General features: G+C 46.3%; 1 protein-coding gene across 1 annotated transcript in view; it reads right to left on the bottom strand.

Annotated features, from left to right (window-relative positions):
• The window catches only part of CPEB2 (cytoplasmic polyadenylation element binding protein 2), a 226,951-nt gene that overhangs the window by 88,073 nt on the left and 114,540 nt on the right, over positions 1 to 24,338 (bottom strand). Inside the window, 1 exon segment of the mRNA XM_030191195.1 lies at positions 19,380 to 19,430. Within this exon segment, the coding sequence (XP_030047055.1) occupies positions 19,380 to 19,430 (51 nt within the window).

Below are 24,338 nucleotides of genomic sequence, written 5' to 3'. Positions count from 1 at the left end.
ACAGACCCTGAGTGTGGAGCCCATCGACATGGGCTCCCCACCCCAGGCGAGATGCATCCGTCGTCAGCACTTTCGTGGGCTGCGGAATTTGGAATGGGCGTCCCAGGGTCAAATTGGTCCGGATGGTCCACCAGAGCAGTGAAGTGCGGCAACTGGTGGAGAGGCGGATGACATCTTCTAGATTCCCGGTGGCCTGGAACCACTGGGAAGCTAGGGTCCATTGAGCAGATCTCATGTGAAGACGAGCCATGGGAGTCACATGAACTGTGGAGGCCATATGACCTAGAAGTCTCAACATCTGCCGAGCTGTGATCTGCTGAGACGCTCTGGTCTGCGAAGCCAGGGTCAAGAGATTGGTGGCCCTCGCTTCGGGAAGGTAGGCCTGAGCTGTCTGGGAATTCAGCAGCGCTCCTATGAATTCCAGAGACTGAGTTGGCTGGAGATGGGACTTTGGGTAATTTATCACAAACCCCAGCAGCTCCAGAAGTTGGATAGTGCACTGCATGGACCGGAGGGCTCCTGCCTCCGAGGTGTTCTTGACCAGCCAATCGTCGAGATATGGGAACACGTGCACTCCCAGCTTGCGTAGATAGGCCGCTACCACCACGAGGCACTTGGTAAACACTCGTGGGGCAGAGGCGAGCCCAAAGGGCAGCACACAATACTGAAAGTGCCGTGCGCCCAGTCGGAATCTGAGATACTGCCTGTGAGCTGGCAGTATCGGGATGTGAGTGTATGCGTCCTTTAAATCCAGGGAACATAGCCAATCGTTTTTTCTGAATCATTGGCAGAAGGGTGCCCAAGGAAAGCATCCTGAACTTTTCTTTGACCAGGAATTTGTTCAGGCCTCTCAGGTCTAGGATGGGACGCATCCCCCCTGTTTTCTTTTCCACAAGGAAGTACCTGGAATAGAATCCCTGCCCTTCCTGCCCGGGGGGTACGGGCTCGACCGCATTGGCGCTGAGAAGGGCGGAGAGTTCCTCTGCAAGTACCTGCTTGTGATGGGAGCTGAAAGACTGAGCTCCCGGAGGACAATTTGGAGGCAGGGAGGCCAAATTCAGGGCGTATCCGCACCGCACTATTTGGAGAACCCACTGGTCGGAGGTTATGAGAGGCCACCTTTGGTGAAAAAATTTTAACCTCCCTCCGACCGGCAGATCGTCCGGTACGGACACTTGTAGGGCGGCTATGTTCCCGTGGATCCAGTCAAAAGCCCGTCCCCGGCTTTTGCTGTGGAGGCACAGGGGGCTGCTTAGGCGCACGCTGTTGACGAGAACGAGCGCGCTGGGGCTGTCCCTGTGCCTGACGAGGCCTTCGGGCCGGCTGGTTGTACCTACGCTTTGCAAAAGAATAGGGTGCAGCCTGCCGTGCCCGGGAAAAACGCCCACCCGTGGGGGCGGGTGCTGAAGGCGCCCGGTGGGAGAGCTTGTCGAGAGCGGTTTCCCGCTGATGCAGTTGGTCCACCATCTGCTCGACCTTCTCACCGAAAATGTTATCCCCCCGGCAAGGGACGTCAGCCAGTCTCTGCTGGGTGCGGTTGTCCAGGTCAGAGGCACGCAGCCATGAGAGCCTGCGCATCACTATACCTTGGGCCGCAGCACGAGATGCCACGTCACAGGTGTCAAAAATCCCCCTGGACAGGAACTTTCTGCACGCCTTCAGCTGCCTGACCACCTCCTGATAAGGCCTGGACTGCTCCGGCGGGAGCTTATCGACCAGGTCCGCCAGCTGTTGCACATTGGTCCGCATGTGGATGCTCATATAGAGCAGGTAAGATTGGATGCGGGTCACGAGCATGGAGGATTGGTAGGCCTTCCTCCCAAATGAGTCCAGAGTGCGAGACTCCCGCCCCGGGGGCGCCGAGGCGGTATCCCTCGAACTCCGTGCCCTCTTGAGAGCAGAATCCACGACCGCTGAGTCATGGGGCAACTGGGGCCGCATGAGCTCTGGGTCAGAGTGGATCCTGTACTGGGACTCTGCTTTCTTGGGAATGGTGGGATTAGTTAGTGGTCGCACCCAGTTCCGGAGCAGCGTCTCCTTCAGGACATTGTGCAGCGGTACCGTGGAGGACTCTCTAGGTGGTGATGGATAGTCGAGGACCTCGAGCATCTCGGCCCTCGGCTCTTCCACAGAGACCACGGGAAAGGGAATGCTTATAGACATATCCCGCACAAAGGAGGCAAAGGAGAGACTCTCAGGAGGTGAGAGCTTCCTCTCCGGTGACGGCGTGGGGTCCGAGGGAAGGCCTGTAGACTCCTCGGAGGAGAAATATCTCGGGTCCTCCTCTTCCCCCCACGAGTCCTCGTCCTCGGTATCGGACATTAGCTCATGTAGCTGAGTCCGGTACCGGGCCCGGCTCGACGTCGAGGCACCAAGGTCTCGGTGTCGTCGAGCGGTGGACTCCCGCGCCGGCGGGGACGGAGCTCCCTCCATCGACGTCGACGGGGACTCCACCTGCGTGGCTGTCGAGACCGGCACCGCAAGCGGCGGCGGTGTCGACTGCCCCGGCGCCGGGCTAGAGCTCGCCGGCGCCACAGTCATCGGCGCAGAGGGCGCAAGCACCCCCGGCGCCGGCACAGCCTGGCGCATCAGCCCTTCCAGGATCCCTGGAAGGATGGCTCTGAGGCACTCGTCCAGGCCCGCTGCCGGGAAAGGCGGTGGGGCCGGTAAGGGTGTCGGTGCCGGAAGCTGCTGGGGGCCAGGAGATGGCACCGAGGTGCCGGAACCCCGACGCGTCGGTACCTCCACCACCGACGGAGATCTCTCCTCTCTGCGATGACGCTTCGGCGTCGACTCCTCTTCAGGGTGCACCGAGGGCTCCCGGTGACGGCGCTTCTTGTCTTTTTTCCGGTGCACGTCACCGGTGCCGGAGGGCATGGAGGAGGAGGAGGTCGATCCCCCTCGGTCTCGGGGTACCGGGTCCGACAGGGTTCGGTCCCGTGGCTCACGAGTTGAGGGAGTGACCGGGGCCGACTGCCCGCGCGGTCTCTCTACCCCACTCTCGCCGGCGGACCGGCGGGCCGACGGGACCTGTTCTCCTGGGGTCGCTGCCATCGGTGCCGATGTCTCGGGCATCGATACCGGTACCGAAGAACCGGTCTTCGATACCGATGCCGTCGAGGTCGACGTCGAGGGGCCGGCGCAAGTTCCAAAAAGACGGTCCCGCAGAACTTGCCTCGCAACCTGAGTCCGTTTCCGGAGACCGAGACACAAAACGCACGACTTGAGATTGTGCTCCGGCCCGAGGCACTGGAGGCACCAAGCGTGGGTGTCGGTCTGCGAGATCGGCCGGCCGCAGCGACCACACTTTTAAATCCACTCGGGACCTTCGAGGACATCGACGGAAAAATCGCGTCGGCGAAGTCAAAGTCGGCAATGGTGGCTAAAATCACACCACGAAAATTGTAAACCGACCGAGCGGCCACTAGGCCGCAACGAGGCGTCCCCGCTAGAAAGCGAGGGAAAAGAAGGAGCGCGTGCTCCACACGCGCAAAATTCTTTTTTTTTTTTTTTTTTTTAATAAAAGAGAAAGAAGAAAAAGAAGAGGCCGAACAGGCCAAAAGCGACGATCCGCGTAAACGCGGTCGAAAAAATCCGGCGGCTGAAACGAGAGAGAGGGGAAAACACAACTCTCTCAGTCGCGGAAAAAAAGTAACTGGCGGGAGCGGTCGCGCACGGGCGGGAAGACGGCCGCGCATGCGCGGTGGGCGTGCCCTGCGTGCTGACCGTCCCGCGAAGCTTATTTCCGGTTGGTGGGGGCTGCCGCGGACGTCACCCAGTCGTGAGAACAAGCAGCCTGCTTGTCCTCGGAGAATAACAATTACAATGTGCTCCACAGTATCAGCTGTGTCTGAGATCTGTTAACCAGCTTCTCAGAGACCTTGCTGGCTACAGTATTTAACAGGGAGCACAGAGTCACTGGAGAAGAAGCAAAAACTTCAACAGCATACCCCCCTTTACTTCTGCATAATATGAAGTACTCAAGACTGAGCTCTAACACAGCAATAGTGTTTTAGTTCTGTAAGTTGATAGGTGACCTTTGAAAATAGTTTTATGATGCTCTTTGTAAATAAAATCATGCTGGAAAGCCTAAAATAAATGGTATATCACAATCTGTAAAAATTCTATGACCCAGACACCTCAGTCCCTCCCTCTTTGCCTTAGCTCCTACAGGCCAATGCTGCATGCTTGGCTTCTCCAAAACACAAATATGAGTCAGTACAAAGGACTGAAAGCGAAGGTACTTACCTATAGCAGGTATTCTCTGAGGACAGCAAGCCATTTATTCTCATATGTGGGTGACATCATCCATGCTGCCCAGTGCAGAGCTTTAACAAGCTTATACAGTTTTAACAGCACATGCAGTATCCCCAGTCCCCACCGCGCATGCACGAGTGCCTTTCTGCACGCTGCAAAAGCATGAGACTATCGGTACAATACTATAGCATACAAAAAAAAAAGGAGATAACTCCAAGTGGAGGTAGAAGGGTCTGTGAGAATGAATGGTCTGCTGTTCTCGGAGAATACCTGTAACAGGTAAGTATCTTAGCTTTCTCCGATTCCGATGAGCACGGCTGTAAAAACCCTGCCGAGCTCAGGGAAGGCTGGAGTGCCGGTTCGGAGACAGACTCCTGGAACTGGAGCCGAGGCAGGTGCCTGGTCCTGGAGACCCACAAATTGGCACCTCCTGTATGGAGGGGGAGCAGTTCTGCTGGTGCCAACGCTTTGAGGACCAAATTCCTTGGTGGCCCGATACTGTGTGTCATGGGGGATGGATGCCGATGCTTCTTCGCCTTCACCCGATACCAGTCACCAATGGTCCTCGGTGCCAAGGATGACGTTGAATCCCCACATCGCCTCAGAGTCAGGTCCGATCCCGACTTGTCCCATGAGCCCTTCACAGTGGTCAGCATTGAGAGAGGTGAAGACCCACTCGATGCACGTCCACTCCCAGAGTGTAAGACAGACCTCTCAGCCATATGCACTGATGCACCCGATGCAAAGAACACAGCTAGAAGGGGTATGTTCAGGCCCCAAACACTGAAGACACCAAGAATGAGTGTCTTTGCTAGAGCTGGGTCCTACTGTACCAGCAACAGTGCTTAAAGCCACTGGGGACCTTAGATGACATGAAAAAGAAAACAGCCTCAGCCAAATCAAATGGCTCGATGACAGAAAAAAGGGGCAAGCAACTAAAAATAGAGCCTGATCAGAGCTCATGCCTAAGGCGGTCTACTGAGCATGGTGAAAAGCAAAACTTAAAAGTAGGGAAGAGTGAACTAAAACAATAAAGAAAGGGAGAGGATAATTTTTCAACAAATATCAGGGCCAAAAAAATGAAGGGAATGCACATAACTGAAAAAATAATGCTCACGCAGCAGACACGTTCTCTCCTCAGTGCAGATTAGAAGAGACTGATGATCCCATGCTCTTGTAGTGGGCGGGAAGGCACTTGCACATTGGGATGCTGCGTGTGCTCTTAAAGCTGCATAAGCTCCGCACCGGGGGACATGGATGATGTCCTCCACAAGTGAGAATATGGCCTGCTTGTCCTTGTACCTGGCATGAAGTACATAAGTATTGCCATACTGGTACAGACCGAAGGTCTATCAAGCCCAGCATCCTGTTTCTAACAGTGGCCAATCCAGGTCACAAGTACCTGGCAAGATCCCAAAAAAGTACAATACATTTTATGCTGCTTATCCTAGAATAAGCCGTGGATTTTCCCCAACTCCATTTTAATAATGGTCTATGGACTTTTCCTCTAGGAAGCCATCCACATCTTTTTTAAACCCTGCTAATGCTTTTACTACATTCTCCGGCAACGAATTCCAGAGTTTAATGACAAATTGAGTGAAGAAACTTTTTCTCTGATTCGTTTTACTATTTTGCAGCTTCATTGCGTGCCCCCTAGTCCTAATATTTTTTGGAAAGATTCACGTCTACCCGTTCCACTCCACTCATTTTACAGCCGTCTTTTCTCCAAGCTGAAGAGCACTAGCTGTCTTAGCCTTTCTTCTGTACCTTTTTTAATTCCATTATATCTTTTTTGAGATGTGCAATATTTGAGGTGAAGTCACACTATGGAGCGATACAAAGGCATTGTAATGTCCTCATTTTTGTTTTCCATCCTTTCCTAATACCACCTAACATTCTATTTGCTTTTTTAGCCGCTGCCGCACACTGAGCAGAGGGTTTCAACATATCAGCAATGAGGCCTAGATCCCTTTCCTGGTCGGTGACTCCTAATGTGGAACCTTGCATTACATAGCTATAATTTGGGTTCCTCTTTCTCTTTGCACTTGCTCACATTAAACGTCATCTGCCATTTAGATGCCCAGTCTCATAATGTCCTCTTCTAATTTTTGAATAACTGTGTTGTCAGGAAATTTAATTACACCTCACTAGTTCCGCCATTCTCTAGATCATGTATAACTATGTTAACAAGCAGCAGTCCTAGCACAGACCATTGTGGAGCCCCACTATCTACCCTTTTCCATTGAGAATACTGACCATTTAACTCTACTCTCTGAACAAAAAGGTATACAGGAAGACAGAAGAATGAGAATGGAATAGGTGACATGGATGTTTGTATGAGAGAGGGAGATGAAGGAGTATGGAAAAGTAGCAAAAAAGGTGGCTGTGATATTGTGACAGGAAGAAATAAGTGGATTAAGATGTGCTTTCAGGACAATATCGTATCATATTGGCAGAATGTGTATGTCAGAAAATAGCAAAATTGTACTTGGAGATAATGCATGAAAAACTGTGCTTGATGTTGGTTATGTACTTGTTTTAATAAATATGAATATGTATATGAGAGTGGGAGAGAGAGACATGGGCGGTTTGTGTACAAAAGAGCAGTAGAAAAAAATGTGTATTAGTCTCAGTTCAAGTTCGATTTCCAACCCATCCCCTAATCCCTTACATTTTTGTCTATATTCCCACCTTTTCTCTTTCCCAATTTATTTATTAAAATTGTAAACGCCTTAGGTTTTTTTTTTTTTTTTTTTTAACTATATGCAGTATGGCAAATAAAATAAAATGTGAAATTTCCAGAAGTAGCAGTTTGCCCTTGGGCTAGTAACAGTAGTACCGAGTAACAAAAACTAAATCACTGAAACCACGTGAGCGATTCCTTAATGACCTGTCTCTCTTATGCCAGGAGAAACAAAGAACATGACAGCAGATTAAAGAGTCATGGTTCTGGTATGGATTAGGAATTGGACAGAAAACAGAGGGTAAAGTTAAATGGTCATTTTTCTCAATGGAGGAGGGTGGAGTGCTGCAGGGATCAGTACTGAGACCGGTGATATTTAAGATATTTATAAATATGGAAATTGTAACGAGTGAGTAAATTTGCATATGACACGAAACTATTCAAAATTGTTAAAAAACATGCGGACTGTGAAATATTGCAGGAAGACCTTAGGAAATTGGAAGACTGGTAATACAAATGGCAGATGAAATTTAACGTGGACAAATGCAAGATGATACACATTGGAAACAATCTGAATCACAGTTACCTAATGCTAGGGGACCACCTTGGGTGGGGTGGGGGTGGGGAGTCAGCACTCAAGAAAGATCTAGGTGTTGTAGGTACTACGCCAAAATCTTCTCAGGGTGCGGTGGCGGCCAAAAATGCAAACAGGATGCTTAGAATTATTAGGAAAGGGATGGTGAATAAGACCGAAAATATTATAACGCCTCTGTATCGCTCCATGGTGCGACAGTACCTCGAGAATTGCGTTCAGTTCTGGTTGCAGTATCTTAAAAAAATATATATAGCGGAATTAGAAAAAGTTAAAAGAAGAGTGGCCAAAATGATAAAGGGGATAACTCCCCTCGTATGAGGAATGGCTAAAGAGGTTACGGCTCTTCAGCTTGGAAACAGACAGATGAGGGGAGATATGATTGAGGTCTACAAAATCCTGAGGTGTAAAACGAGAAGAAAATCTATTTTTTACTCATTACAAAAGTACAAAGACTAGGAGACACAAGAAAAATACATGAAAATACTTTTAAAACAAACAGGAGGATGTAGTAACATCAGTTAGCGTATCTGGATTTAAACATGGTTTGGACAAGTTACTGGAGGAAAAGCCCATAGTCTGCTATTGAGACAGACATGGGGAAGCAACTGCTTGCCCTGGGATTTGTAGTATGGAATGTTGTCACAAAGCGAAGATACATACCTGTAGAAGGTATACTCCGAGGACAGCAGGCTGATTGTTCTCACGTAGGTCGACGTCCGCGTCGGCCCGGGAACCGGCCATTTTGCAAGCAAAATATTTAAAAGTCTTGCCAGAGTCTTCTGGCGCGCGTGCAGCATGCTGTCCTCGGAGAACACCTGCTACAGGTATTTATCTTTGCTTTCTCCGAGGACAAGCAGGCTGCTTGTTCTCATATGTGGGGTATCCCTAGCAACCAGGCTCACACAAAACAATGAACATTGGTCAATTGGGCCTCGCAATGGCGAGGACATAACAGAGATTGACCTGAAACCATAAACAACTAAGAGTGCAGCCTGGAACAGAACAAAAATGGGTCTAGGGGGGTGGAGTTGGATTCTAAACCCCAAACAGATTCTGCAGCACCGTCTGCCCAAACCGACTGTTGCGTCGGGTATCCTGCTGAAGGCAGTAGTGAGATGTGAATGTGTGGACTGATGACCACGTTGCAGCCTTGCAAATCTCTTCAATGGAGGCTAAGTGGCCCACTGACAGAGCCAAGGCTCTAACATTATGAGCCGTGACATGGCCCTCCAGAGTCAGCCCAGCTTGGGCATAAGTGAAGGAAATGCAATCTGCTAGCCAATTTCAGATAGTGCATTTTCCGATGGCGACTCCCCTCCTGTTTGGATCAAAAGAAAAACAACTGGGAGGACTGTCTAAAGGGCTTTGTCCACTCCACGTAAAAGGCCAATGCTCTCTTGCAGTCCAAGGTGTGCAAACTGCTTTCGCCAGGGCGGGTATGAGGACGGGGAAAGAATGTTGGCTAGACAATTGACTGGATCAGATGGAACTCCGACACCACCTTCGGCAAGAACTTAGGGTGCGTGCGGAGGACTAATCTGTTGTGATGGAACTTGATATAAGGTGCATGCACTACTAAGGTCTGAAGCTCACTGACTCTACGAGCTGAAGTAACAGCCACCAAGAAAACGACCTTCCAGGTGAAGTACTTCAGATGGCAGGAATTCAGTGGCTCAAAAGGAGCTTTCATCAACTGGGTGAGAACGACATTGAGATCCCATGACACTGGTGGAGGTTTGACAGGGGGCTTTGACAAAAGCAAACCTCTCATGAAGCGAACAACTAAAGGCTGTCCACAGATAGGCCTACCCTATATACGGCGATAAACACTAATCGCACTAAGGTGAACTCTTACGGAATTGGTCTTGAGACCAGACTCTGACAAATGTAAAAGGTATTCAAAGTAGGGTCTGTGTAGGACAAGAAAGAGGATCTAGGGCCTTGTTGTCACACCAGCCGGCAAACCTCCTCCATTTGAAAGAGTAACACCTCTTGGTGGAATCTTTCCTGGAAGCCAGCAAATCTCGGGAGACACCCTCTGAAAGACCCAAGGAGGCAAATTCTAAGTTCTCAACATCCAGGCCATGAGAGCCAGAGACTGGAGGTTGGGATGTACAAGTGACCCCTCATTCTGAGTGATAAGGATTGGAAAACAGTCCAATCTCCACGGTTCTTCAGAGAACAACTCCAGAAGAAGAGGGAACCAAACCTGACGCGGCCAGAAGGGTGCAATCAGGATCATGGTTCCACAGTCTCACTTGAGTTTCAGCAAAGTCTTCCCTACTAGAGGTATGGGAGGATAAGCATACAGAACTGTCCCCCAATTAGGAGAAAGGCATCTGACGCCAGTCTGTCATGGGCCTGAAGCCTGGAACAGAACTGAGGGACCTTGTGATTGATCTGAGTGGCAAAAAGATCCACGCTCAGAAGATATTGCGGACTACGCCCATGTTCAGTGACCACTCGTGAGGTTGCATTATCCTGCTCAGGCCAGACTGTTGTTTACACCTGCCAGATAAGTGGCTTGGAGAAACATGCCGTAACGACGTGCCCAAAGCCACATCTGGATGGCTTCCTGACACAGAGGGCGAGGTCCGGTGCCCCCCCCCCCCCTGCTTGTTAGTGTAGTATATGGCAACCTGATTGTCTATCTGAAGTAAGATTACTTGATTGGACTGCCAATCTCTGAAAGCCTTTAGAGCGTTCCAGATCGCTCTTAATTCCAGGAGGTTGATCTGCAGACCTTTTTCCTGAAAGGACCAGGCTCCCTGAGTGTGGAGCCCATTTACATGCGGTCCCCACCCCAGGAGAGATGCATCTGTCATCAGCACTTTTTGTGGCTGAGGAACTTGGAATGGTCGCCCCATGGTCAAATTGGATTGAATCGTCCACCACTGAAGAGAATTCCGAAAGGTGGTGGACTGTTGGACTACATCCTCTAGATCCCCTGCAGCTTGAAACCACTGGGGAGCTAGGGTTCATTGAACTGATCTCATATGTAGATGTGCCATGGGTGTTACATGAACTGTGGAGGCCATGTGCCCCAGAAGTCTCAACATCTGCCGAGCCGTGACCTGCTGAGACGCTCGAACCATGGACACCAGGGACAGAAGGCTGTCCGCCCTTGCCTCGGGAAGATAAGCTCGCGCTGAGTGTTCAACAGGGCTCCGATGAATTCCAATTTTTGGACTGGGGAGAGATGGGACTTGGGATAATTTATGATGAACCCCAGTAGCTCTAGCACCCGAATAATCATTCGCATGGACTCCAGAGCACCCTCCTTCGAGGTGTTCTTCACCAGCCAATCGTCGAGATAAGGAAACACATGCACTCCCAGTTTGCGTAGCAATGCTGCGAATACAGCTAGGCATTTGGTAAACACTCTGGGCGCAGAAGCCAGGCTAAAAGGCAGTACATGGTACTGGAAGTGCTGTGTTCCCAGCCAAAATCGAAGATACTTCCTGTGAGCTGGAAGTATCGAGATGTGGGTGTAAGCATAGCCAATTGTTTTCCTGAATCATGGGAAGAAGGGTGCCCAGTGAAATCATCCTGAACTTTTCTCGGACTAGAAATTTGTTCAGGGCCCTTAGGTCTAGGTGTAACATGATATGAGTTTAATTGTCAGAATTAAATGTATAGCATAATTATTGATTATGCTGAATCAGATATACCAATACAGCTTTAAAAACGTATTGAAACTGCAGCAATGAAACTGGCTTTCATGTCAAGTCCCTCTTCCCCCCCCCCCCCTTTTCCTGGGAACTTCTGATAGCAGGGCTAGTCAATTACAAACACTTAACAGAGACAAAAGGTACTGGCTTCACAGAGATATAGCTTCCTCTGCCTAAAAGACCTAACAAGGACTGGTAACAAAAGCTGACCGGGTGGATCACCAAGACACCTCCGAAGATCAAAGATACCAGGAGACAAAGTCTGGAGAAGTATAAATCCAGGTACTGAAAACAAAGGACTCAGAGGAAAACCATAAACAAGGCATTTGCTTGTAAAACCATTTGCTGGTTACCTCAGATATGTATATCTGCCCCCCTCCCATCAGCTATCAGACAAGACATGTGCAGAAAGGAAAGACTTATAATGTGATCATGTGAACAGACTACATTAACCATAATGCCTTGCAAATTATCCAGTGCAAACCAGGAAGCAAGTGCTGAGGTTCATGTGATCATATCCTCTTGCAACTTGCAATGTATAAAAGACAGAAGCTGTTCCATACAGACACAGATCTCTTCTATCCTGCTGCGGCCCTGGTCAGAGACTCTCCCTGCTCCTGTAACCATGCTGTTCATCACTCAGCTTCTATAACAAAGGACTCTTGTATGTTAATAATTCATATTTAAACCTGCTACCTTACTTTAAGCACAGATTCTCTGTAAGATCTCTTAAAAAGAACTACCTCTCGCTTGCAATATTATTTACATGATTTGTATTTACATAAACCCTTTTGAAGCTAAATATATGGTCTTTTGTGTCCTGGGTACATGCTTTTAAATCTTGCAGCACAGGATACTGCATTTTAACAGCGATAATATTTAATTCATTGCAATCGTGAATCTTGTTGCCTTAATGGGTAACTGGTGGAGAAATATTCAATATATATCTTAAAACTTATAGATATTAGAGAGTGCTCTAGAGCAATATCCCCAAGTTATAAATTAATTCTTGTTACATAGGATGGGACGCATCCCCCGTTTTCTTTTGCACAAGGAAGTACCTGGAATAGAATCCTAGCCCTTATTCCCCTGGTGAAAAAATATCAACCTCCCCCCGACCGGCAAGTCGTCCGGCACGGACACTTTTTTTTTTGAGGCTATGCTGAATTGGAGCCAGTCAAAAGCCCGTCCCTTGCTTTTGTTGGGGAGCTGCAGAGGCCTTAGGCGCACGCTGTTGACGAGAACGAGCGCGCTGGAGCTGAGCCTGGACAGGCTGCTGAGAAGCAGGAGTGTATCTACACCTAGCATAGCAAGAGGGAGCACTCCTCTTCCCTCCAAAAAACCTCATAGATGAGGAGGTAGTAGCAGAATCCAAAGCATCATTATGCTTTTGAGCTGGTCAACAAGATCCTTTACTTTTTCACCAAAAGGTTATCCCCCGGCAAGGAACATCCGCCATCCGCTGCTGGACCGAAAGATCCAGGTCAGAGACACGCAGCCATGAGAGTCTGTGCATCACTATACCTTGGCCAGCGATCCTGGATGCTACATCAGAAGTGTCAAACGTACCCCTGGCCAGGAATTTGACACGCCTTCTACTGCCTGACCACCTGGCGAAAATGCTCAGCCTGCTCCAGAGGGAGCGCATCAACCAAGCTAGACAGTTGTCTCACCGAGTTCCGCAAGTCTGTCTGGATTTTGGCAGCGAGCATAGCGGCCTGATACGCCTTCCTCCCAAGAGTCCAAGGTTATAGATTCTCTGCCTGGGGGCGCCTAGGCATAGTCCCTGGTACTCTTGGCTCTTCTGAGAGCGGAGTCCACCACCATGGAATTGTGAGGTAGCTGAGACTTCATCAATCCAGGTACCCCGTGGATCTGATATTGGGATTCAGTTCTTTTTGGGATCACGGGGTTAGACAGAGGGAACGACAAGTTTCGCATAAGTATTTCCTTCAGTACATTATGCAAAGGAGCTGTTGCAGCCTCTCCAGGTGGAGAAGGATAATCCAGGACATCGAACATCTCAGCCCTGGGCTCATCCTCAACCTCCACGGGGAAGGGAATAGCCGCAGCCATTTCCCAGACAAAGGAGATAAAGGATAGACTCTCTGGTGGAGACAGTCTCCTTTCTGGTGGAGGGGAAGGTTCAGAAGGAATCCCATAGTACTCATTAGATGAAAAGTACCTGGGATCCTCCTCTTCCTCCCACGAATGCTCAACACCATGGAAACCTGAATGCGGAGTACCACAAGGATCACCGCTATCACCAACCCTTTTTAACTTAATGACGACACCACTAGCCAAAACGCTATCCAACCAAGGACTCAACCCGTACATCTATGCAGACGATGTCACAATATACATCCCGTTCAAACATGACATAACCGAAATCACAAATGAAATCAAACACAGCCTCCAACTAATGAACTCATGGGCAGACGCATTCCAACTAATGCTAATCGCAGAAAAGACACAATTAGGCATATTTTCAAAGCACTTTGGGAGGCTAAGTTCCATAGGTTTCTATGGAACTTTGGGAGGCTAAGTGCTTTGAAAATGAGCCCGAATGTCTCATACTATCATCACAATATAACACAAACAAACCCAGTACCATAAACACTCCTTCCGGTCTTGGGAGTCACAATTGACCGAAATCTCACACTTGAAGACCACGCCAAAATACAGCAAAGAAAATGTTCTACTCAATGTGGAAACTCAAAAGGATCAAACCTTTCTTCCCAAGGGAAGTATTCTGCAGCCTAGTACAGTCAATGGTGCTAAGCCATCTAGACTACTGCAATGCCATTTATGGCGGATGCAGAGAGCAAATCATTAAGAAGCTTCAAACCGCTCAAAACACAGCAGCCAGACTAATATTTGGGAAAGCGAAATACGAAAGCGCCAAACCCCTAAGAGAAAAGCTGCACTGGCTCCCATTAAATGAGCGAATTGCGTTTAATGTTTGCACCCTGGTCCACAAAATCGTTCGCAGGGAAGCCCCGACCTACATGTCAGACCTCATAGACTTACCTACTAGGAACGCAAAAAGATCAGCACGCACATTCCTCAATCTCCACTACCCCAACTGTAAAGGTCTAAAATACAAATCCACATACGCAACTAGTTTCTCCTACATCTGCACGCAACTATGGAACGCATTACCGAAAGTCATAAAAACAACGCAAGATCTAACCAGCTTCCGAAGACTACTAAAAACTGATTTGTTCAAGAAGGCATACCAATAACATTCGCTCTCAAGAATAAATAATAAGACTGCACTTGAACCAGAAAACCAAACTCATATCAATTGACTGACTAACGTCTCTGATAGTAACGAACAAGCACCACCAATCTAATCCTTAAGTCGAATATGATCTTTCTATAGTAGATGACTTAATATGTTACAATCCAATCTATTACTCATGAACAATATACAATACTATAATGTATTCTCCTTTTCCATGTATGGATGCACCTTAATGCAATGCCTTTGAAATTCTGTTACCCGGAAATGGCACCCGCCATTACAGCAAATGTAAGCCACATTGAGCCTGCAAATAGGTGTGAAAATGTGGGATACAAATGCTACAAATAAATAAATAAATCTTCAGTATCGGACAAGACATCTCTCAGAGCAGTCCGAAACTGAGCCTGCCTCAATGCCGAGGAACGATGTCCTCTATGGCGGTGCAGAGAAGTTGACGCCCGCCTGGACTCCGGTGAAGCTTCCTCTACCGACGTTGAAGGGGAGCCAACCTGGGTGGCAGCTGACATCGATGCCGCAGGCGGCACCGAGGTCGGGGTCCTCACCACAGGTGAAGGAACAGATACCGCTGTAGAAACGGTACGGACGGCACAAGCACCCTCGAGACCAAAGCAGACAGGCGCAGTAACCCTTCCAGAAGCTCTGGAAGCAGGGCCCCGATGCGCTCGTAGAGAGCTGCTGTCGGAGAAGGCTGCAGGGTCGGTATAGGAGCCGGCGGCAGAATCTGTCGAGGCTCGGGAGCAGGTACCGGGCTGCTAGACTGACGCGTCAGCACCTCCTGAATAGAGAGAGAGCAATCCTCTCGACGTCGACCCTTCTCAGGTGCCGAATCTCTCAATGCCCCGGAGCTCCCGGCACAGTGTGTCGAAGGAGAACGATGACGGTGCTTCTTCGCATTCGCTCGACGCCAGTCATAGAGACTCCTCGGTACTGATGAGTAAGTCGTGGAATCCTTACATCTCCTTGGGACCGGGTCCGACGAAGGTCGGTCCCTTCGGGGGCGGGGGGGGGGGGGGGGGGGCTGCATAACAGGAGGCCTCGAAAGACAGATGGAGACCCATTCGATGCCTCACTGCTCCCAGCACGAGTTGGTCGTTCTGCAGCCATTACCTTCGCTCCTGACGTCGATGCCGCTGACCTTGGTACTGATGTCGACATTGAAGGACCGGACTGAACCCCCAAAAGCTTCTCTCGGGCCTCTCGAGACGCTTGGGTCCGTTTCTTCATGCAAAGACACAGACGGCAAGCGGCTGAGCTATGGTTGGGCCCAAGGCACTGGATACACCAAGCGTAGGTATCGGTACCCGAGATAGTCCGGTTGCACAGAGTACAACCTTTGAAGCCGCTGGGTGTCTTCGATGACATGAAAGAAAAAACGGCTTCGGCGAAATCAAAAGACACGATCGTGCCTGTTAAACGAAAAAAGGGCATGAAAAGAAGGGAACAACCTGACTCCGTCGAAAAACAAAGGAAACTTTAAAAGGGGCAAAAAAGTAAAGAAAACTATGGGAGTTTTTTTTTAAACTGCATATTATAGTAACAAAAAAGAAAAATAAGCAAAAAGACAAAGCAGAAAATTCTCTCGGGCCTGCGAGGAGCAGGGGAAAAACTCAACTGCACCTCACAGCGGAGAAAAAAATAACTGAGTGGGAGCGCTCACGCGACGAGTGGGAGCGCTCACGCGACGAGCGGGAAGCCGATCCGCGCATAGGTGGTGCACACACACCAGAAGACTCTGGCAAGATTTTTTAATATTTTGCTTGCAAAATGGCCGGTTCCCGGGCCGATGCGGATGTCGACCCACATGTAAGAACAAGCAGCCTGCTTGTCCTCGGAGAATATGGGTTTCTGCCAGGTACTTGTGACTTGGCTTGGGCACTGTTGGAAAGAGGATACTGGGCTAGATGGACCCTTGGTCTGACCTAGTATGGCTACTCATGTTCTTAAAAGATGAAAAGGGACATCTATAGTTTGCCCAACTTCATTCCTGTTTAGAAAGGGAATGCATAAGGGGAGAGATAGACTGGGTTTAGGATGACAGAAGAACTGACATGGTTTGAGGCAAAAGAGGGAGAGAGAAGGAGTGATCTTTTTAGGGAGCTAGTGGTCTAAAAGTATCTTATTTAGATTACGTTTCGAAGCATGGACTTTTTTTTTTTTTTTTGGGGGGGGGGGGGGGGGGGGGGGTTATTTATAAAACTTTATATACCCTCTTCTTGGACATGCTAATCAAGATAGTGTACAATTATTAGAACAAAAAAACATAGCAATAAAAATGTAACATTATAATAATCAAAATGAAGAGTTTAGTACTAACCAATTTTCCTAGAAAACAAACTGTAAATCCACTGACAACATATCTTTCAATTCCTCCGGTAGCCTATTCCACCATTCTATAGCTATCAACCTAAATGCTTTCCTTCTAGTGGCCAATGATGAGGAAATTAGAAAACCGAGTATACTGAGAAGTACAGGGGGATCCCTCACCACTCACACGTGTTAAATAAATTACCTCTCCTCAGTCACCACAATCCTCCTATTCCTCCCTTCTCACTCCTTGCCCTCTCCCCTCTTTAATCTTCAATTAGACTTGCCCACTGACATGTGGTGATCCTCAAGGGTCAGTTTTGTCTACACTCCTCTTCAATCTGTTTTTGAGCCCTCTTGCTTCATTGATTCAATCAACTGGTATTTCATTTTGTTTCTAAGCAGATGATATTCTCTTTCCTATGGATCTGTATAATCTGACTCTTGGCCCACGTCAGGCCTGTCTTACACAAGTTTCAAATTGGTTACCTACTCAGAAGATGGTCATAAATAGAGAAAAAACAGTAGCGTGCTGGTTTTTCTGGAGGTTTAACTATTTCTTCCATCACCATGAATCTTTGCTGTCCCAATCTGCCCAGATGAATCTTTCCAATATCTTAGGGTCATCTTGGATTTCCATCTTACTTTTTCTCCTCGAATTTCTGCTCTTTGCAAAACTGGCTGTTTTATTCTCCGTCAACTACAGTCAATCCGTAGATATTTTGACAGGGATAACTTCCACTCTCTTGTTTTGTCTCTACTAATTTCACGGCTTGATTATTGTAATATAATCTACTTGGTTCCTTCCTGTGTAAACTTGAAAAGGCTTCAATTAATACAAAATACAGCTGCTAAACTTATTTGCCACATATGCTTTTCAAATTAATTACACTCACTTTCAAAAGCGCATTGTCTGGTAAACCAATCCTATCTATTAACCCTTACTATTCCATATTCCCCTGTATGACTACTCCGTTCTATTAATGATCACCGTCTTGTTCTTCCAAATCTGAAACAAGCTCAGTTAGAATCGACCCGCCACCGTGCTTTTAATTTCAAGGAACCTTTTTGCTGGAACACTTCCACTTATTATTTGTTCGGAATTATTTAAAAAGTTTAAGAAAGCCCTGGGAACCTATTTACATAGGCATTTAATTTAGAAGATTAAAGGGGGTTGAGAGTATATTGTACCATCTCCACGGTTTGTTCCTCTTCCCTGCCCAATCCCTTCCCTTTCCAGATTATTCCCTCCCTTTCACCATCTTTTTTTTTTGTCACTCGTTTGCTTGTTAGTTTCTTTTTAATGCTGAGTGCCATAATCTGTCTTATCCACACATTATAGTTCCTTTTAACCTCTCTTAATTTTTGTTTGTTTTTAGATTGTAAACCGCCCAGATCTGCGAGTCAGCTTGGGCGGTATAGGAAGTTTTTAATAAACTATAATAATCTTAACAGAAGGAGAACTATCCTGGGTGGCTTGATCTTCCCCTCCAGCCTAGGGCTGGGGTGTCACACAGATGCACCTTGTACCATATTGTTAAAAGTGGAACACTGGCCCAGGTGCAGGAGAAGGTTAGTCAGCCTGTGGTGCACCTGCTGTTTAGACTATCAGGCCTTGACTGGTACTGGCAGCCACTGAGGAGAGACACAAATTAAAGAAGCTACTGCCAATACTGCTCATGCAGCTTAACATCTGCAACAAGGGTTGCATTCTACAGGAGACTGAAGCCCCTGTCCATGACTAATTTCCTAAGGCATCTCTTGATGGAGCCTCATCAAATCATCTTCAAGAATTCCTATTGATAGTGAGGTACCACTTTCATTTCCTATATCCATGCAGGCTCTTTGCCATGTTATACCATATATCCAATAATGCTACTTTTATCATTAGCTTCTACCAGTTTACCTAGCAACAGTATCAGGCTCAAGTCATTCTCTTCAAGACATGGTGGCTACTGTACTCTGCATTGTGAAAGGTGGTCACTGAAACTGTACTACTCAAATTACAATATTCCAATGCATACTGTTTCAGGTCATAGACTGAAGCATTATGAAATGATTATGAAAACTTATAAATCACCTTAGGCATTCTGAGGCAGCTTATAAAACTTTAGTGGAGCTTATTTTCTTTATAGGAGACATAACACACCAAAAAAAGGAGGCCAGATAAGCTTATTTGTATGCAAGAAATGCCTCAATCATACAACAGCTCAGAACACGGATAGCTTATATGATTACTCCTCTGAAAAAAACACAATGGATAAAGAGAACTCCTCCCTACTTAAAATGAAGATACGTTTAATGTATTATATTAAAGGGTATTTCAAAATATATTTCTTATGTTCTAAAGAATGTTGCATTCTACAATTAATTCTTCACTGGAAACTTATCTACATTTTTCTTTAATTTGGGGAACAGGGGAGGGATTAATTTTTTTTTGGCATCAGAGCAAAAATTATGAATGATTGGCTACACGTAGTTTTGGTTGTTCTCTCTCCCTGTTCATACCACTTTAATCATTTTGGCAGGATGAAAGAAAATTAGTTTGCATGTTTCAGTTACTTTGAAATTAGCCACTGTATATGGTGGACAGACGCTTACCGTTCAACATTAGAAGATTTTCAGTTCCTGGATGTGGGTAGCTCAACCGACCTTAGATAAAGAAAAAAAAAAAAGGCATGTTTATAAAACAAAAGATATGACCTGATTATTTAAATACATTCTTTATGCCAGAGGGAAAACAAAGCACTAATATTTAAGCTAGGAGTACATTAAGCTCAGAATGCCTTTGACCTAAGTCAGAGTTGACGAGAACAAACTTCTTAACCTAATTCACTGATCATGAGACCTGCAATGCGCTTTGGGATCTGTTCCAATAGGATAAGGCCTTTTTTTTTTTCATTTCTTTTTCAGGCAATCCAGAAATAGTGCTGACTGCTCCAGTCTTTTCACTTTCAGAGTCTTCCTGGAAACCTATACACATGCACAAAGCTCAGAATGCCTTTGACCTAAGTCAGAGTTGACGAGAACAAACTTCTTAACCTAATTCACTGATCATGAGACCTGCAACGCGCTTTGGGATCTGTTCCAATAGGATAAGGCCTTTTTTTTTTTGTTTGTTTCATTTCTTTGTTAGGCAAACCAGAAATAGTGCTGACTGCTCCAGTCTTTTCACTTTCAGAGTCTTCCTGGAAAACTATACACATGCACAAGGTCAACTTAACTCTTTTGCAGCTCAGCTTTACAGAGCTGATTTGACTTGAACTTAGAACTTAACATGCTGACATCTCTAATCATTTCAGCTGCTAACAGCTAAAAATGAGCAGCAATGCTACTTCTATTAAAGACATAAAAAGTGCTTTTTTGGCCAAGCTGTTTGAACTGTTTACTGCCCCTAATTAAAAATCACTTATTAAGAAAAAAACAAAAACATCCACATGCTCAGCTACCATTATTTTAAAAAGTGCAATTAAAAAACTGCAAACCTGTCAACAAATAAAAAGTAAACATACTATATTTTAGGTGATTAGTGGTTTATCAGCACAGCAGTATCTGACAATATTTCTGCTCTGCATTTTAACACAAAAAAGAGGTTTTCTGGATATAAGAAAAAGGAAATAGAGATACAGTGCCCCCATATAAGCATGCTGCTGTCATGTTTCTCCTTGGAAGTCTCAGCACAATCATACTGTGGCAGTGTGGGTGCCAAGTATGTGGCCAAGCTTAAGACCTTGCTTTTTTAATTCTTACAGTCAGCCCACCACTGAAAACTAGCCTCGTCCCTGCACCCATATTATGAACAGTATAACTGGGGACACTCTTCCTTTCTTTCATTTATAGCTCGCCTATTAAATAGGCAGTTACAGTATACATACATACAAATTTAAAAAATATAAAAACACATTTTTCACCCATAAATCACACAACCATAAATCACACAGTTAAACATTTATTCACATTGTTTGATATAGTAAAACTTGTCCACGGAGGCGACTATGCGGTTTACAATTCTAAAAACAGTAAGTAGGGGCATGAGACAAAAGGAAGGGAAGACAATCAGGAAAAGGAGCCAAAGGTTTCTGTAAACAGGAAGGTCTTGAGTAGTGATGTAAACTTGGGATAGGAGGGTTCTAAACCTCAAGAGGTTAGGGCTCTTCAGCTTGGAAAAGAGACGGATGAGGGGAGAGATGACGGAGGTCTACAAAATCCTGAGTGGTGTAGAACGAGTAGAAGTGAATCTAATTTTCCCTCGTTCCAACAGTACAAAGACCAGGGGACACTCAAATTGCATGTAAATACTTAAAAAAAATAGGAGGAAATATTTTTTCACTCAATGATTAGTAAAGCTCTGGAACTCTTTGCCGGAGGATGCGGTAACAGCGGCTAGCGTATCTGGGTTTAAAAAAGGGAAAAATCCATAGTCTGCTACTGAGACAGATATGGGGAAGCTACTGCTTGCCCTGGGATTGGTAGCATGGAATGTTGCCAACATTTGGGTTTCTGTCAGATACTTGTGACAATTCTCTTGAGACAGAGCTAAAAAGTGGGAAGGGACGGGATAGAGAGGAGATTACCGGATGAGGAGCGAAGAGACTGGGAAGGCATATAAGGGATAAGCAGAGAGGAGAGGTACAGGGGAGCTGAGGAAAGGCGAGACTTGAAGACAAGACAGAGCTGCTTAAACTTGATTCAAAATGAGAAAGGAAGCCAGTGCTCAGTGCGGGGGGTGGGGGGGGAGTGACATGATCAAAATGACGAGTGGAGTAAAGGACTTTTACAGCAGTGGACTGGACAAGCTAGAGATGCTTTAGGGAATAGAGGGGGAGGCCTGCAAAGAGAAGTTACAATAGTCAATGTGGAAAACGACCAGGGAGAGGAGTGTGCGCAATGGTCAGATACGCTGAAGGGCAAAGATGAACATACAGCTGAATCAACCTGAGGTTTGAAAGAGGTGTGAATGAAGATGAAACCAAGGATCTCAATACTGTCACGGAAAGGCAGTGGGTGGCCATCGAGAATGGGGGGGGGGGGGGGGGGGGGGGGGGAAGGGGGAGATGGGGAAGTGAAAAGGAGATAGTTTCACACTCAAGAGTTGAGAAATAGGTGGGGTTTTCTTTAAGTCAAGAAAAGACCCTTGAATGGCAAACATTGAGAGTGGATTGAGAAGATGAGAGATCAGGAGAATGGCAAAGGATTTGAATGTCACTGGCGTTATTGAATGGAACGCAGTCCTGGTCTGGAATAAGAGTGAAGAGAGGGGAGAGAAAGAGGTTAAAGAGGGCAAGAGCAAGGATAGAACCTCAAGGAACACCAGAAATCAGAGGATAAATTGAGGAATGGGAATTGTTATGGTAAAGTTGAAAGGTACGACCAGAGTGATAGCTAGAGAACCAGAAAAAAACTGTACCTCGAATGCCTAAAGAATAAAGGCGTGACAAAATAAGAGAATGGTCTACAATGTCGAAGGCTGAAGAGAGGTCAAGGGAAATAATTATGAATGAATGGCATAGGTGCAGGGAAGTATGGATGGAATAATTAAGAGCAAGAAGGAGAGTTTCAGTACTATGACTAACAATAGAAACCAGACTGATGGGGATGGAGGGCTTCAGCCTCAGCCTACACCAAAACAGACCTGCACGAACAAATACGCTTTCAGTTGTTTTTTTTTTTTTGTAAACAAGTCAACTCCTTCAGTGTCCTTAATCGTAAAGGTAATCTGTTCCACAGTAATGGACCTTATTACAGATAGAGTCGCCTCTGCAGTAACATTGTAACGCAACTTAATCAATGAAGGCACCATAAGCTGTCATGTATTTTCCAATCTTAATGAACATGGAGGTACATAAAACTGTAGCATCTGTCTAAAATAATCAGGTGCTACTCCACTGAAAGTCTTAAAAATAAAGATCAAAAGCTTAACGCACACACAATATACAAAACAGGGAGCCAGTATGAAAAGATTTGATCAAATGTTCATTGAAACACAGATGTTAAAAAAAAAAACACGGTAGCATTTAACCTTAATGCACTCCTTTTGCTTATGGTCTTGCAAGCTCACTACTGTATCTTTGACTTGTGGTTACAGCCATGGCCGACTCAGCCTCGACTTGTGTGACCTATAGCTCTCTGAAATAAGAGATAATGATACAGAGTCCTGGAAAGCTGGCACATGCTCTCAGTCCCATTGCCAGATCTACTCCAGAGAGAAATGCCCTAGACATGAGTTGGGTTTCTACTATTATTTAAGGGATGTCACTACTAACTTGTCTGAAAACTCCAAATTGCTGTACTGGTGTTCTGTGAACAGGATGAAAGCCTGCCTAAGACTACTAGACTTGGAAATTTCTGTCCCAGAGACAGAATAGGGGACATGGCTCTATCTGTGGGGCCGATGCTCAGAACCTAATGTAGGTGTTAGAGCCAATTAGTGCTGGACTAGCGCCAGCATTAATCTGCACAGAATGCTCAGAGAGCTTTAGCGCAGGAAACATGCGAGCCAAAGATGGCCACAAATTGTACTTAAATGTAGTCTAACGGATGATGACGTAATCTGCTATGCCCTCCCAATGCTCAGAGAACAGCACACAAATCCTGCTCTCTTACTGCTGTAAACCTACTGCCAACTTGGAGCTGGTGTTTGGGGGGGGGGGGGGGGGGGGAGGGTTTACGGAGGATTAATGATTTTCTGTTTAAAATCTGCCAGTTTTGATATGTTTCGAAAGAAGAAGGAAGCTCATGCAAGCCTCGCCTCTAAGCGCTGGTACTGAGAAACAAATGTGTATGAGTCTGAGGAAACCTGAAAGTGAAAGCACGCATTGGGCACCTGTTTTCCGAGCTTAAATATAAGACTTTCAAGTGAAGAAAAAAAAATGTAAAAGCTTATATTTCAAGGCACAGAAGAATGGCGCTCATGTATGCTTTACTTCAGGGTTTGACTGTGCCTACTGCAAAACTCTTGTGCGCATGCGCCACACACATTCCTTCTCCTTTCCTTCTCACAGCACACACAAATTTGAATGCCATTAAGCTTTGAGCATGGGGAGGCTATTTTTCTGTGCTGTTCTTGTGGCATGGGGTGAGAACTGCTCACATTAGTGCTGGAGCTTTGAGCATCGGGGCCTATGAATGCAAAGAGAGGGCAATTTTACAAGGTGACAGCTAAACATCAGTAGTCATTAATGTGCACAAGTTTTTTAAATAACCTTTTACAAAATACTGATCAGCATAAAAGTATGCATCTTGTTTGCAGGATACATACTTTCACTATGGGTCACCGAGGGTGATGCACACCCTATGATTTACGCATGATTTTGCAAAATGTAGGTGAGTTCATTTATGCCAGCTATAGGGCTGGTGTAAGTGATCATGCCTTAAATGAGGGGGCATTATTTGGTCATTTATGCTATTTTGTTTTCTTTGTATAACAGGCTTGAAATGTTAATTCTGTTTCCTTCCGTCCTGCCAGACCAGTTCAAAGCTATGAGTTAAAATCCGTTACAAGCGGATATTTAAAGATTCTGATGACTTCATCAATATAAGGAGTGGTGCAGCCAGGAACCT

Source organism: Microcaecilia unicolor, chromosome 2 (assembly GCF_901765095.1).
Source record: "Microcaecilia unicolor chromosome 2, aMicUni1.1, whole genome shotgun sequence".
In the NCBI taxonomy this organism is placed as follows: Eukaryota; Metazoa; Chordata; class Amphibia; order Gymnophiona; family Siphonopidae; genus Microcaecilia; species Microcaecilia unicolor.
The sequence above is the reverse complement of the archived record's forward strand: the minus strand, read 5'-3'. Positions and strand labels throughout refer to the sequence as shown.